The sequence below is a fragment of the Mustelus asterias genome, chromosome 8, assembly GCF_964213995.1.
Source record: "Mustelus asterias chromosome 8, sMusAst1.hap1.1, whole genome shotgun sequence".
Classification (NCBI taxonomy): domain Eukaryota; kingdom Metazoa; phylum Chordata; class Chondrichthyes; order Carcharhiniformes; family Triakidae; genus Mustelus; species Mustelus asterias.
This window is the reverse complement of record NC_135808.1, coordinates 5,868,582-5,884,969: the sequence shown is the minus strand read 5'-3', so window position 1 is coordinate 5,884,969 and position 16,388 is coordinate 5,868,582. Positions and strand designations below refer to the sequence as shown.

At 46.1% G+C, this 16,388-nt stretch overlaps 1 protein-coding gene across 2 annotated transcripts in view; it reads left to right on the top strand.

Annotated features, from left to right (window-relative positions):
• Positions 1-4,606: 4,606 nt before the first annotated feature.
• Positions 4,607-16,388, top strand: part of LOC144496773 (zinc-binding protein A33-like) — a 41,713-nt gene continuing 29,931 nt past the window's right edge. Inside the window, exons 1-5 of one of the 2 annotated variants that reach the window (XM_078217307.1) lie at positions 4,607-5,026; positions 5,116-5,211; positions 5,299-5,532; positions 6,677-6,732; positions 8,573-8,688. In XM_078217307.1, the coding sequence (XP_078073433.1) occupies positions 4,994-5,026; positions 5,116-5,211; positions 5,299-5,532; positions 6,677-6,732; positions 8,573-8,688 (535 nt within the window). In that variant the 5' untranslated portion in view covers positions 4,607-4,993. The remainder of the gene's footprint in view (positions 5,027-5,115; positions 5,212-5,298; positions 5,533-6,676; positions 6,733-8,572; positions 8,689-16,388) is intronic. The other variant, XM_078217308.1, reaches the window with a different exon arrangement.

The following is a 16,388-nucleotide window of genomic DNA, read 5'->3' as shown; positions in this document are numbered from 1 at the left end:
GGAGGTCGTGTCTCATGAACTTGATCGAGTTTTTCGAAGAAGTGATGAAGATGATTGACGAGGGTAAGACAATGGATGTCTGCATGGACTTCAGTAAGGCCTTTGACAAGGTCCCTCATGGCAGACTGGTGCAGAAGGTGAAGTCGCATGGGATCAGAGGTGAACTGGCAAGGTGGATACAAAACTGCTTGGTCAAAGAAGACAGAGGGTAGCAGTGGAAGGGTGCGTTTCTGAATGGAGGGCTGTGACAAGTGGTGTTCCCAGATCCCTTCTCATTTCATCAAATTTGGCCTTTTTCCAGTTCAGAACTTCAAACCGAGGACCAGATCTATCCTTATCCACGATCAGGTTGAAACTAATGGCATTATGATCACTGGATCCAAAGTGTTCCCTCACACTCACATCCATCACCTGCCCTAACTCATTTCCCAATAGGAGATCCAATATCGCATCCTCTCTAGTTGGCACCACAAATAAAATGACACTATAAATTAACAATGAACAATGCAGACATTCTCTCCGGTAAATACTGCAGCTGATGAAGCGGGTTATGTTGTCCTGCAAGGTGCCGAATTTCGTGTGTGCTGTTAGAGCTGCACTTTACCAGGCAAATGGAGAATATCACTTCACAATCCTGACTTGTGCCTTTTATAGGCTGGGCAGAATTTGGCAGATGAGTTACCTACTGCAGAATTCCCAGCCTCTGATCTTGTCCAGCAGTTTCTATATGATCCGTCCAGCTAAGTTTCTGGTCAATGCCACCACAGATCGTTGATGGTGAGCGACTCAGCGCCGGCGATGCTGCTGAATAACAAGAGGCGCTGGTTAGATTCTCGCTTGTTGAAGATGGAATTTGAGTGACGCGAATGTTACTGACCACTTATCATCCCAAGTCAGAATGTGTTCCAGACACAGACTGTTTCAGGATCTGAGGAGCTGTGAATGGTACTGAGCACTGTGCAATCATCAGTGAAAATCCCCACTTCAAATCTAATATCGGAGAGAAGCTCAGTGAAACTCATTGCCTGGTGTCTGGAAGCCATGGGGAGTTTCCGCGCTTTCTCATTCAAATTGCTGAGGTCACATTTCTGTGGGTGAATCCCGTCCCGGTTCTCTTCAGCTCCCTGCTGTGTTACGGTATTTACACCGCAGTGAGTGGAAGTTATATATCAGACATTAACAGATCCAATCCGTAATAAAAATATAAAATACAGAAAGCACTCAACAGGTCAGGTAGCATCAATAGAATCATAGAATCATAGAAACCCTACAGTGCAGAAGGAGGCCATTCGGCCCATCGAGTCTGCACCGACCACAATCCCACCCAGGCCCTACCCCCACATATTTTACCCGCTAATCCCTCTAACCTACACATCCCAGGACTCTAAGGGGCAATTTTTTAACCTGGCCAATCAACCTAACCCGCACATCTTTGGACTGTGGGAGGAAACCGGAGCACCTGGAGGAAACCCACGCAGACACGAGGAGAATGTGCAAACTCCACACAGACAGTGACCCGAGCCGGGAATCGAACCCGGGACCCTGGAGCTGTGAAGCAGCAGTGCTAACCACTGTGCTACCGTGCCGCCCCACAGAGGGAGCAACAGAATTCGGTTGACACTCTGGAAAGTCCAGATTTTTCCAAGATCCACAGAATATTGTGGGACAATATTGGGACAATCAGAGAGAGTTCCACATTTCCCCACATTTTGGAGTGAAAATGTGATTGATGTTTTCACGGGTGAATGACCTGGCTCCAATGTTAAAGCTGGTGACAGAAGCTCTCAATGCTGATAATGGGTGAGAGCAGTTTTTAAAATACAGGAGGAGGGTTTCTTCCGCCGGCAAGATTGCTGCCTCTGATAGAAACTCCCCAGACTGTCTTTCCATGAAGGAGAATGTAAGTAAATTCAGCTGGGATGTGTAAGGTGTTCCGGATCACAGGCCAGAGTTAACTTTCAGCTTCCCACACAGTGTCTACTTGCCGCCCGTGGAGTGACAATAAAAATATATCTCGGTGTTACAGATTGTGGCAGAGACGGAGTATTTTACAGAATAGAATCACGGAGAATATCTTTGCAATTAAAAATACATTTATTTCTAATCAACGCTGCAGCCCGCTCCCCTCCCCCTTCACTCTCTATATTACAGACGAATTAAAATATCTGCTTATCTCTCAGTCCAATGCGGGAAACATCCCACAATGTCACAGCCTGTGGGTTCTCCCTGTTTGTGTTTCCTACCTTGCTGGACAGGCACAAGTGTTCTTCCAATAGGGGCAGGCGTTTCAAGATCACTCCCAATAGACAATGCTGGAAAAGCTCAGCATCTATGGAGAGATAAATAGAGTTAATGTTTCGAATCCGTGTCAGTTCTTCATACGGACTCGAAACATTAACTCTATTTCCTCTCTCCATTGAGGCGACCAGACCGGCTGAGCTTTTCCTGCATTTTCTGTTTTTGTTTCAGATTCCAGCATCTGCAGTGTTTTGCTTTTAGACTCCCAATTGGATGAGATGTCACCCTCTCCCACTCTCCATTGGATTGCCCCACAGTGTTGCCCCCATCCGTATATGATATGTTTCCTCTTCTTCAGCGAGCGAGAGGGTCGACACTGTTTGAGATATGAATCCATATATATGAAGCCACTGGTCTAGAGTTTAAATATTCTATATTTTATTTATAATCCAGAAAATAAGCCTCATTTGCCTCAAAACAAGCTCCATAAACATGTTGTAGTGATCTTGGGATTCAAGTCTCCCAGTCAATGTATCAACTCTCTCTATCTTAACCACTCCATGTGACAGTGAGTTCCACCTTTTCACCCCACTCTGCGCATCGAAATCCCTCTGAATACTGGGGGAAAGATGACACTCCAAGTCCTTCCAACATCAGTTGATGTTATTTTCTGGGCCATTGTCCCGGGAGGTATCCATTGAACACAGAGACTTGTGTTCTGGAGATGTCTGGGAGGAGCTGGCCTCAACAGAAATTCCACTGCATCAACTCTCCAATGCCTCTCCACTTCTATCCCCCCACCAAGAGGGTTTAAGGTCTTCCACTGCTTCCTTGAGCAGGGGCCTGAACAATTCCCATTCACCACTCTCTTCCACCAGACTCAACTTGTGACTGAACAATTTCTCATTTAATTTATCTAATTTCCTGCAAGTAATAGGTAGTGCCTCAGGCAATAATCCAGAAAAGATTATATTTGAGGTTTTCTTAATTTGGACCCTAGCTCCTCACATTGAAGATGTAGAACCTCCTTCCTCGTTCTCCCTATCTCATTGGGATCTACATGGACCACGGCCACTGGATGCTCACCCACACACTGCAAGTTCCTCTCCAGCCAGAGCAGACATCCCAAACCCTTGCACCGTGCAGGCAATACAGCCGACTGGAGTCTCACTCCTTGCTACAGAGAACAGTTCCAAATCCCCCTCACTACACTGTCCCCTCTGGCCATTGCATTCTTATGAACTCCTCCCAATTGAATGGCATCTTGCTCCCATGCTGACATGCTCACATGTCCATCCTTGGTCTGCTTGGTTCCAGTGAAGCCCAACACAAACTGGAGGAGCAATATCTCACCTTCTGCTTCGGCACCTTGCAGCCTTCAGCACTCAACATTGAGTTCAATAACTTTACACTGTGACCTTTCTCTTTCATCTTGACCCGTTTTTTGAAAAAAATCGTAAACATTTTTTGTGCATACACAAACCCTCCCCTCCCCGACTGGGCCAGCGACCACTTGTTCTTTAGCCTTACTTTCAGTAAGCACTGACCTTTTTTCTCCCATTAACATTTTTTGCGATATTACCGTAACACCGCTGTCAGCTCCTTGTGTCGTCCATCACACTGCCTCTGCCTCGCACCCTATACACATGCGCGTTACAATCTCTCCGAGCTCCCACCTCTCACTGGCTGTCAAAAGGTGCTGGGATCAAATCTCAATCCAGATACTTGCGACATCACCAAGGTTTGTTGTGAGATTCTGTTCTTACGATAACCCATACGAATCCCGACGGTACCTCATCGGCTTTCAGGCGATGTGGGAGGCCCCGTGTTTGGCGAAATGCACCATGAAAACACAGCGCTTTACTTTCTTACAAATAAAACCGAAAATCCCAACTACAACTCATCTAAAAATCTTCCTTGTGTTTGTCGTTTTCTTGACAAGTGCGGTACTTTCTGCTCCAGGAGGGGCTGTACATTCATTCACACAATTCCGTGCATGGATCTGGAGCATTCACTGTGTTTCACCACAGGGTTTGTAATCGGCAGCGAGTTCAGACTGGAGAAAAGTACAATGGAATCTCCATCCCGCCCATCTCCGCCTCCTCCCTCTCTCTCGCTCCACTGTCACCATTCTCCAGTGTCCAACTCACCCCCAAAAGAGTTCAATGATTCCCCTCCGGGCTCGAACCCTGTTTCTCCTTCACACTGAGCGAGGAGTTAACAACCCGCCTGACAATCGAGAGGACAGAGATTAATTTATAATAATATTTCTCTGTGTATTACAGTGAACGTCATCAGGAACCGCGGACCTGAAGGTGTTCAGGAATGCAGTCACATCCCACAGTTAAACCGGTTTGAATCAGGAAGTGCTGGGAGTGAACATGGCTTCTAAGCAGCTGGTCAAGTGTTTGAATGAGGAGACAACTTGCCCCATTTGTGTCGATATCTTCACTGATCCGGTAACACTGGATTGTGGCCACAACTTCTGCCGCTCCTGTATCACCCAGTGTTGGGAAAGGAGATAACCTCCTGCCCGGAATGTAGAGAGGAGTTTCCGGAAAGAAACCTCAGGATAAATCGGGCCTTAGCGAATCTGGCCGAGAAAACTCGACAATTAAATCTGAATCCGAAAGAGAAGGAAAGTAAACTTCACTGTGAGGAACATCAGGAAGAACTGAAGCTGTTTTGTGAAACTGACCAGAAATTGATCTGTTACACTTGTAGAGATTCGCGGGAACACAAATCTCACAACTCCATGGAGATTAAAGAGGCTGTTGAAAAATACAAGGTAAAAGGGTAAATATTTATAAACTGACATTTTCATCACATTTTCCTGCTCTGACGCTTCCATTCTGTGAGTTTCTCTCCCAATCCCAGGATCAGCTGAAATCTTCCTTAGATTCTCTCACAGAGGAGAAATCGGCGCTTCAAAAAAAGGAACAGAAACAGAAACGGTCGATTTCTGAAGTTAGGGTAAGGTCTCCTTAAGGTCTGGGATCTCGGTTAGTTTTGTTCCCTTTATCGCGGGACATTAATTATGTTTCACATTTCATTGGGTAGAAACAGTCGAGCAGTCTGCAGACCCACATCACATCCGAGTTCACTAAAATGCACCAGATTCTCACTGAGAAAGAGAAGCGTTTACTGAGAGATCTCAGGGAAGAAGAGGAGAGGATTCTAGAATCAATGGAGAGAAACCTTCAAGAGATTCAGGAGAATTTAAATTCTATTGAGGAGAAACTCTCAAAGTTGCAGAAACAGATGGAGCAAAAAGACGAGCTGATATTTCTGAAGGTGAGGGAATATATTGCGGCTCAGTTCAGGGAAACTTCACACAGTCACTAAATAATTGATGATAACTGTGAAATTAATATAGAATTGATGGAAAAAATTAGAAAGCAAGTGAAACAATTTTTGACAATTCGTATGTTCTGCAGTTGTCACAGAACTAACCCCTCTGCACTGCCTGCTAAATCTCAGGAATACCAGCAACTTCCCTGGAATGAGTTGTCCTGACCTGGACATTGGGTTAGGATTATTTCCTGGTGCCATTAGTGCAATTTTCTACTGGAATTGACATTGTAGTTCCTCACTGCACCAGGGACGTGGGTTCGATTCCTGCCTTGGCTGACTGGGTGGAGTTTGCATGTTCTCCCCGTGACTGCTTGTGTTTCCTCGGGGTGCTCTGGTTTCCTCCCACACTCCAAAGATATGCAGGTTAGGCTGATTGGCCATAGTCAGTTACAACTTTGTGTCCCAAGATTAGGGGATGAGCAGCGTAAATACGTGTTGTTATGGGATAAGCTTGTGTAAGAATTAATGTCGTCTCGATGGCCCGAATGACCTCCTTCTGCACTGAGCGGTCTCTATGGTTCTCTGATTCTATGTTGTGCGTTTGTCTAATACGGTGGGTGAGAGAGTCACGTGTCTGTGAGTGGCATCTAGAATGTTATATTATCAACTCTACAGCACATAGGGAAAAAATCATTTTATCTAGTCTGTGCTGACTCAGTGAAAGAGCTCTCCAATTAGTTCCACTCCCCCGTCTCTTTACTCTGATTGGAAACAAATGTTTCCTTGACAAATATATCAAAGTACTTGCTAAAATTATCACTGAATCTGTCTTCTCCTTCATGTCAGTCAGTCAGCACATTGCAGATTATCATAACTCATTCAATAAACAGAAAATTTCCTATCTTGCTGTCCAATTATCTGGAATATTTGTAAACCGACTCCCCAACCTCTGTGTTACTGGGTTCTGCTTCAATTGTAATATTTTGTTTATGTCGTCTTTCCACATTCTCCTCTGCAAAATGTATCACATTACACTTCCGTATTAAATCACATCTGCTCAGTGTCTGCTCATTTCACCACCGTGTCAATCTCCTCCTGAAATCAGGCACTATCAGCCTCAATGTATGTGATTTATATATTTCAGGAGGAGGCGTGTCGAAAGAGAAGGTCGGACATTCTTTTTACTGAAACTATAAAAAGGTTTGGTGATAAACATTCAGAATTGTGTTGCAACGATTCGGATTTCTTTCCTGTTCACAGTGCCAACATTATATTCTTGATTTTCTACTCACAAAGTCACGCTGACTGTCCCTAATCAGTCCTTGCCTCTCTAAATGCCTCTAGATCCTGTCTCTCCTCATACCTTCATACCTTCTAACAACTTACCGACCACAGACGTTAGGCTCTTCGGCCTGGAATTCCCGGGCTTTTCCCTGCAACCCTCCTTAAACAAGTGAGTGTGTCTGAAGCTTGGAGGATGGCAAATTTGCCATCCTCCAAACTTCAGACACATTCTCTCAATCCCACACACACTCATTCACTCCCGCACACACGCACTCACTCACTCCCAGACACACTCACACACTCCCACACACACTCACTCACTCCCACACACACTCACTCACACCAACACTACTACACACATTCACTCATCCCCACTAATGTTCAAACACACACACTCATTTATTCACTCCCACATGCTCCGTCACACATGCACACAGTCAGATCCCACTTTCACACACATGGCTTCCTACTCCCACATGCATTGCCACTCTCTGCTTCCCGGGCCCCATAAACTGCATGCTCCCCCGCTCTCCCCTGGCCCGCAGGCTGCCGTTACTGGGGCAGAGTCTGAGGCCAGGATGACATTGGTGTCTGGGTTCTGCCGCTCCGCCAGGTTCCTCCCCGCACACCCCAGTCTAAATGCTCACCCGCCCAGCCTCCCCAACCTCTTCTTCTCCCCCTCCTCGCCCTCTCCCGTTCCCTCCCCCCTTACTCTCCCTTCTCACCTTCTCGCCCCTTCTTCCCTCCCTCTCCTCTCCCCATCCAGGCATCTTCATTCCATTCCTTTCCATTGCTCCTTTCTTCCTCTCCCACGCCTCCCCATCCCTTCGCCTCCTCCCCTCCTCTTCCCCTCCCCCCTCCTCTCCACCTCCTTCATCTTCCCTCGCTCTCCCTCCTCCCTCGCTCTTGCCTCCCTCCCTCCCTCCTATCCCTTCGTCCCTCCCCCTCGCTCCATTCCCCCTTCATCCTTCCCTCCCCTTCCTGTCTCCCCTTCCTCCCTCCCACCCCTTCCTTCCTCCCTCCCCTTCCTCCCTCCCCTTCCATCCCTTTTGCTACTTTTCCCCTTCCAGCCCTTTCCCTCCTCTCCCCCTTCCTTCCCTTTTCCCTCCTCTTCCCTTTCTCCATCTCTCCCTCCCCTCCCATTCCCTTCCTTCCTGTTCCCTCCCATTCCCTTCCCGCTCTCTCCCTTCCTACATCCCCGTCCCCTTCCCCTCCTCCCTTCCAGCCTCCCCATCCCGACCTCTCCTCTCCCACTCCCACCATCTTCTCCCATACCTCTCCCATCCTTTCCACTCTCCATCCCCTTCTACTCCCCTTCCCCCTCCCTTCCCTCCCCCTCACCCTCCTCTTATTTTCTCCTTCCCATCCCCTCCCCTCCCTCTCCCCCTCCCCTTCCCCTCTCACTGCCCTTCCACTTTCACCTCCTTCTTCACGTCTCCCTACCCCTCTCCCTCCCATCCCCCCTCCTCTCCCTCTCTCCCTCCTTCTTCTCGTCTCATGTGATAATGTGGCCACTAATCTGTTATCAGACTATGAACCGTTCTCTTCACATGACTGTTTCCATTTTGTGCTTTTGCATTTCCAAGTTATATTTTGCTCGGTCATGGGCAAAAGATTAATGTTTCAGTTTGTAATACATTCTCTCCAATGGGGGAAGTGCTGGAGTTGAAAATGTTGGGATAGCTTAAACATTGAAATCCTTACTAAAATATTGTAATGAAGACACATTTATTGCATCATTTCTTTACATTTACAGGATCAGTGATGAACTTCAGCAGCTCTGTGTAACAGATGTCGCCCTGCCTATTGGAATGTTCAGAGGTCCTTTACAGTACACAGCGTGGAGGGACATAATCAACTCCATTAACCCCGGTAAAACACTGATTTTCCTGATTATAAATCCAGATGTGAAGGGACTAAAGGGTGTCCAAGGTCCCAGATTAAATACTCACATTTCCGGTTGGTAATTCCCAGAGTCGCTCCATTCTCATATTTCGCTTTTTGTGGGTTCCTCTGGGTAAGTGTCTGGACCCATCAGCACTGTGTGTCAAAGCAGTGAAGGGATCTGTATAACCAGAGGAATAGAGCACCAATCTCAGGGTGTGAAATGGAATTTCTTGAGGAGAGTAGTTCTGTTGACATTTTAATCATCCTATATCAGGAAGACATCAAAACATGAGAGAACCTGAGCTAACTGGAGCTCACCTGTAATGTTGAATGAGGCACATTAGACAAGAGGAGTAGATAAAGAAACTACGAGTCTACAATAGATAAGGAGGAAGTGATGATTTTATTGAGGAATCCAAGCATTATCGAATAGATAAACATCTACAGGTTTAAACAGTCACAGCGTCAATAACAAACTGGGGATATCCTTAACCTTGCAATAGGGAGGGTGATGAGACCATTTACATTGAGTGAGGTTGATTTTGTGAGTGGCCCCAGAGATCAAGCAGATTGTGAACGCAATGCTCACTCTTTGATCAGAGGCCCAATCAAACCTCGGGATTGGGCTTCAGTACAGTTTTGCTGGCCAGTTTTCCACGGGTTTGCAGTGTGGGGAAGTGCTCGGCAGTCCTTGAAGAAGGGGTGGAGTAGAGAAAATCCATCGAGGAATTGGTGGCCGTTGATTGGGAGAGGCTGTTTGGGAGTAAGTCCACGTCTGGCATGTGGGACTGTTTTAAGGAATAGTTGATAAGGCTGCAGGACAGGCATTTGCCTGTAAAAAGGAAGGATAGGAAAGGTAGGATTCGAGAGCCGTGAATAACCAGGGAAATTGAGGATCTGAACAAAAAGAAAAGAGTAGCATACGTTAGGTCCAGGCAACTGAAAACAGATGGAGCTCTGGAGGAAAACAGAGAGAGTAGGAAAGAACTCAAATGGGGAGTTAGAAGGGCAAAAATGAAGGAGAATCCTAAGGCATTTTGTTCATATGTTAGGAACAAAAGAGTTGTCAGGGAAAAAGTCGGACCTCTCAGGGACAAGGAGGGGAATTATGCTTTGAACCCAAGGGAATAGGGGAGATCCTAAATGAATACTTTGCATCGGTATTCACAAAGGAGAGGGACTTGTTGACTGGGAGTGTCTCAGAGGGAGGTGTTGACCCGTTAGAGAGAATCTCCATTACAAGGGAGGAAGTGTTAGGTTTTTTAGGTAACATTAAAACTGACAAATCCCCAGGGCCTGATGGCATTTATCGTGGACTGCTCAGGGAGACAAGAGATATAATTGCTGGGCCTCTGACGGAAATCTTTGTCTCTTCATTGGACACAGGGGAGGTCCCTGAGGATTGGAGGATAGCGAATGTGGTACCGTTATTTAAGAAGGGTAGCAGGGATAACCCGGGTGATTATAGGCCAGTGAGCTTGACGTCTGTGGTAGGGAAGTTGTTGGAGAGGATTCTTAGAGACAGGATGTATGCGCATTTAGAACGGAACAATTTCATTAGTGACAGACAACATGGTTTTGTAAGAGGGAGGTCGAGCCTTACAAATTTGGTGGAGTTTTTTGAGGAAGTGACAAAAACGGTTGATGAAGGAAGGGCCGTGGATGTCGTCTATATGGATTTCAGTAAGGCATTTGACAAAGTCTCTCATGGCAGGTTGGTTAAGAAGGTTAAGGCTCATGGGATACAAGGAGAGGTGGCTAGATGGGTAGAAAACTGGCTTGGCCACAGGAGACAGAGGGTAACAGTCGAAGGGTCTTTTTCCGGCTGGAGGTCTGTGACCAGTGGTGTTCCACAGGGCTCTGAACTGGGACCTCTGCTATTTGTGATGTATTATCATGCTTGCTGCTATCCCTACAGACTCGATGGACAAGAGCTGATGCAAAGAGGGATAGCAGCAAGCATCATTTATATATATCACAAATAGCAGAGGTCTCATGTCTTATTTGTATTTGAGAATTTTGCGAGTATAAGAATAGAAAATACTGTCAGCAACTTTAAACAACCTTGCTGAGACCACACTGGAGGATTGTGTCCAGTCCTGAAGACCTTACCTAAAGGAATAGGTCATTGCCTTAGAGACAGTGCCAGCAAAGTTCTGCAGGTGGATTTCTGGGGAGTGTTCAATGAGAAGGAATGTGTAGATTCTGTCGATATTACACAGAGTTTAGAAGAATCAGACGTGATCTCATTGAAATATAACATTCTTAAAGGGCTGCAAAGGGCTGATGCTGGGAGGATGCTTCCCCTAGTTGTGGAGACTTGAACGAGAAACCTAATCGGCAATGACAGTAATGCTCCTGCAGTAGAAATCCAGAGGCCGAGGTTAATGCTCTCGGGTCCTGAGTTCAAATCCCACAACAGCAGCTGGAGAATTTAAATCAATTCATTCAATCAATCTGGAATAAAGAGCTCGTCTCTGTAATAATGACAATCAAACAACAAGACTGTTCTCCAAGGAAGGAAATCTGCCGTCCTTACCAGGTCTGGCCAACCTCTGACTCCCATGTCCGAAGGACTGTTGTTGACTCCACTCTCTGAAATGGCCCAGAAAACCACCCGGTTATATCAAATAGCGGTGGAAATGTCAAACAAGATTAAATCAAAAGCAATTACCTGGCATTCACCGAGTCTTCAGATGTGGCAAAGGAAGATTCTACCCAGATAACCCATCAGAGACCCTCGCACTGACATTTGGGGACTTGCGCCAAAAGTGGGAGAGCTTCCCCACTGACTGGTCATTGAGGAATTGTGAATGGTGCTGAACACTGTGTAATTATCAGCGAACATCCTCATTTCTGACCCTATGATGGATGGAAGGTCATTGATGAAGTAACTGAAGATAGTTGAGTTTAGGCAGAAATGCAATCGCCCGATCATGTCTGTGAACCTTCCCCACTTCTTGGGCCGTTTTCAATGGGGAATTCTTTCCTGCAGCACCGGGATTGTGTCAGCAGGTGGCAGCGGTGCGCTTTGTAACAATGAAAGACTTGAGTTCACACAGAGTCTCAACCCATCCCAGAAACTTACTGCACCCGCAATGAATCACTCAGAGTAGCTGCACCACCCGTCTCAGTAAATCTCACAGATTGTCCTCTGATAACGGCACTCATAACAGCGGCAAGGTGGCACAGCGGTTAGCACTGCTGCCTCACAGCGCGAGGGACCGGAGTACAATTCTGGCCTCGTGTCACTGTCAGTGTGGAGTTTGCACATTCTCCCCGTGTCTGCGTGGTTTTCAGGGGGATTAGTAGGGCAAATACCAAGGGTTAAATAACCTCCTTCTGCACCGGAGGGATTCTATGATTCAATTTTAAGATTATACTCCTGATTAATACTGAAAGTAAAAATGACAGGGACACAGTCACAATGCAGCTTTGTCAGTTTTGACAAAGGGTCATCTGGACTCGAAATGTCAGCTCTTCTTATCTCCTCACAGATGCTGCCAGGCCTGCTGAGATTTTCCCTTTTGGTTTCAGATTCCAGCATCCGCAGTAATTTGCTTTTTTACATTCACAATGAAAAGTGCAGATATTCTCTGCGGTAAATACTGCAGCCGATGAAGTGGGTTGCGTTGTTCTGGATGGTGCCGGATTTCGTGTGTGTTGTTGGAGTTGCACTTTACCAGGCAAATGGAGAATATCACTTCACAATCCTGGCTTGTGCCTTTCATAGGATGAGCAGACTTTGGCAGATGAGTTACCTACTGCAGAATTCCCAGCCTCTGATCTTGTTTCGCAACATTTCTCTGATCCGTCCAACTGTGTTTCTGGTCAATAACACCGCAAGTTATTGGTGGTGCGGGACTCAGCGCCGGCAATAGAAACATAGAAGCAGGAGGAGGCCATTCGGCCCTTCGAGCCTACTCCGCTATTCATCACGATCATGGCCGATCGTCCAACTCAGTAGCCTAATCCTTTCTCCCCATAACCTTTGATCCCATTCGCCCCAAGTGCTATGTCTAGCCGCTACTTGAATACATTCAATGTTTTGGCATCAACTATTTTCTGTGATAATGAATTCCACAGGCTCACCACTCTTTGGGTGAAGAAATGTCTCCTCATTTTCGTCCTAAATGGTCTATCCCGAATCCTCAGACTGTGACCCCTGGTTCTGGACACCGCCACCACCGGGAACATCCTTCCTGCATCTACCCTGTCTGGTCCTGTTAGAATTTTATAAGACTCTATGACATCCCCTCCACCCCCCTCATTATCTGAGCTCCAGCGAAAACAATCCGAACCGAGTCAACGTCTCCTCGGACATCAGTCCCGCCATCCCCGGAATCATCCTGGTAAACCATTGCTGCATTCCCTCGACAGCAAGAACATCCTTCCTCAAAAAAAGAGACCAAAACTGCACACAATATTTTAGGTGTGGCTTCACCAGGGCCCTGTATAATTGCAACAACACATCCCTGATCCTGTTCTCGAAACGTCTCGCAATGAAGGCCAACATACCATTTGCCTTTTTTACCGGCTGCTGCACCTTCATGCTTACCTTCAGCGACGGGTGCACAAGGGCACCCAGGTCCCGCTGCATACTCCACTCGCCTAATTTGAAGCCACTCAGGTAGTGATCTGCCTTCTTGTTTTTGTTCCCAAAGTGGATTTAGCATTGCTGTTAAATATCACGAGGCGTTGGTTAGGTTCTCCCCTGTTGACGATGCTGTATCTGAGGAGTTGTGAATTGTACTGAGCACTGTGCAATTATCAGTGAATATTCGCATTTCTGACTGAATGTCGGAGAGAAGCTCAGTGAAACTCTCCGCCTGGTGGCTGGAAGCCATGGGGAGTTTCAGCGCTTTCTCATTCAAATTGCTGAGTCACATTTCTGTGGGTGAATCCCGCCCCGGTTCTCTTCAGCTCCCTGCTGTGTTACTGTATTTACTCTGCAGTGAGTAAAAGTTATATATCAGACATTAATAGACCCAATCCTTAATAAAAACATAAAATACAGGAAGCACTCAACAGATCAGACAGCATCAATAGAGAGAGCAACAGAATTCACTTTTCAAGTCGATGGCCTTTCATTGGAACTGGAATATTTTACAGAGTAAACAATTTCACAGCAAGCACACTATCGGGAAAAGGGCGGAGAGGAACAACAGGGAGAGGTCTATGAAATGGTGGAAGACAGGAGAGGTTAAACGTCTCAAGGTGTAACGGTACAAAGTATAAGAGAATGGGGAATGGGACTGGTGAAGAAGCATAATATGGTTCTAGAGCAGTGTTAATGGTTACAGCAGAATGGTAACGGTGGTTAGAATCTGAAGTTCCTGAATTCAACGCTGAGGCTGAAAGGCTGGAAAGGGTAGAATGAAAATATTCCTAATTCCTGCATTACCAGAGCTGTGCATAAGCGGCTGTTGGAAAGAGAGACGTGTCGATGTCCTTTTAGAAACAAAGACATCAGTTAACAGTGAAGTCAGTAAATGAGGAATGATAATTATATAAGAACGAACTTTGGATGGAACATATCGAGATCACAGTCGATTTTATTGTGTTCAGTTACTCTTTGATCCTCTGGGGTGCCTGATTGAGAGCCGTGGAGTTTTCAGTGTCCAACATTTTATCCGGCAGAACACGGGATCCCATTGCGATATTCATCAGATGAACCGACAAACCAGAAGTGCAGCAGACCGGAGTTGACTTGCACAAGCCAGAGTTTTGATACCAAGACTGCCAGCGATCCTGTTCAGATCCTGACTTCTCCAATCACCTGTGCTCCACGATTCCTGTTGTTAAATCCCCCTGTTAGCGCAACATTTTAGGTTTAAATAGTTTTCATTGCGGGTTTCTAAGCCAATTAAATATAGCAGCATATATTGAGTTCTTACAGAATTTTAATGCGTAAATCCTTCTCACAGAATGGCGAATATTAATGTGACATTCTCCAGATAATCTTTCTCACTGAGAGTCGGGGAACATCTCACCAAACAATAGGATTTAGTGAATCGGATTTGTTAATCTGGATTTGATCAGATCCAAGACTAAGAATATATAACAATCCCAGTCTGATACAACACAGAAGGAGGGTAATTCGGTCCATCGAATCTGTGAACCTTCAAAGACAGTCTTCATTTCTTGGGCCGTTTTTAATGGGGAATTCTGTCTTGCAGCATTCAGATTGTGTCAGCAGGTGGCAGTCGTGCGCTTTGTAACAGTGAAAGACTTGCGTTCATACAAAGTCTCAACCCATCCCAGAAACTTACTGCATCCGCAATGAATTGTTCACAAGAACAGGAGCAGCCGTCAAGTAGAGAGATTGTCACAAATGACAGAAACTTCCCAGATTTTCCCTGTGTTGAAATGAAAGTCAGTAAATTTCGCTGCCCCCATGCCCCCCAGGTCATGTTGCCCTTTCTGTTCTCCACACAGGAGCTGGTAACACCCAGGCAGTAACAATAAAACCCAATGTTCAACACTGTCAGATATATGAAACATTTAACACTAGAATCCCTGCAATAAAACAAGACATTGATTTACAATCCACATTGATCTCTCTACTTCCCCCTGCCGCCTTTACGCTATATTTTCCCAACTTTGCTAAAATGCCTGTAAATGAATCTGATCCATCGCAAAACTTCACAGCCTGTGATTTTTCTTGCTGGATTAGCGCGAATGTAGGGGAAACTCTTCAAATTCAATCCCAATAGGATGTCGTTTCACTCCCCTCCCATTTCCCATTGGTCTGTCCCACAGTCCTGCCCCCACACCCTGTGATGTGTATCCTCTTTATCAGGGACTGGGAGGGCAGCACTGTCTGAGACATCAATAATGTGGAGATGCCGGCGTTGGACTGGGGTAAACACAGTAAGAAGTCTCACAACACCAGGTTAAAGTCCAACAGGATTAGACTTTTAGAACAGTACAGCACAGTACAGGCCCTTCGGCCCTCGATGTTGTGCCGAGCTTTGTCCGAAACCAAGATCAAGCTATCCCACTCCCTATCATTCTGGTGTGCTCCATGTGTCTATCCAATAACCGCTTGAAAGTTCCTAAAGTGTCCGACTCCACTATCACAGCAGGCAGTCCATTCCACACCCCAACCACTCTCTGAGTAAAGAACCTACCTTGGACATCCCTCCTATATCTCCCACCATGAACCTCATAGTTATGCCCCCGAGTGACAGCTACATTCACCCGAGGAAATAGTCTCTGAACGTCCACTCTATCTATCCCCCTCATCATCTTATAAACCTCTTTTGCTACCAAATAAACCTGTTGGACTTTAACCTGGTGTTGTGAGGCATCAACACACAGACCTCAAAATCCCCCGAGACCGAGTTGAATATATCTGGAGTTTTCAATTTCCGAAAATGAACTCGATTTTCTCAAACAGACACAAAACAAGCTCCGTACACATTCTGTGCGGTAGAAAGTCATCTTGTAATTCAAGCCTCCCTGTCAATGTATCAACTCTCTCTCCCTGAACCACTCCATGTGACAGCGAGTTCCACATTCTCACCACTCTCTGTGTGAAGAAACTCCGCCGAATATTGGAGGAGAGATTCCACTTCAAATGATCCCTCATCAGTTAAAAGCAAATTACTGCGGATGCTGGAACCTGACGAAGAGACATCCAGACTCGAAATGTGAGCTCTGTTCTCTCGCCACATATGCTG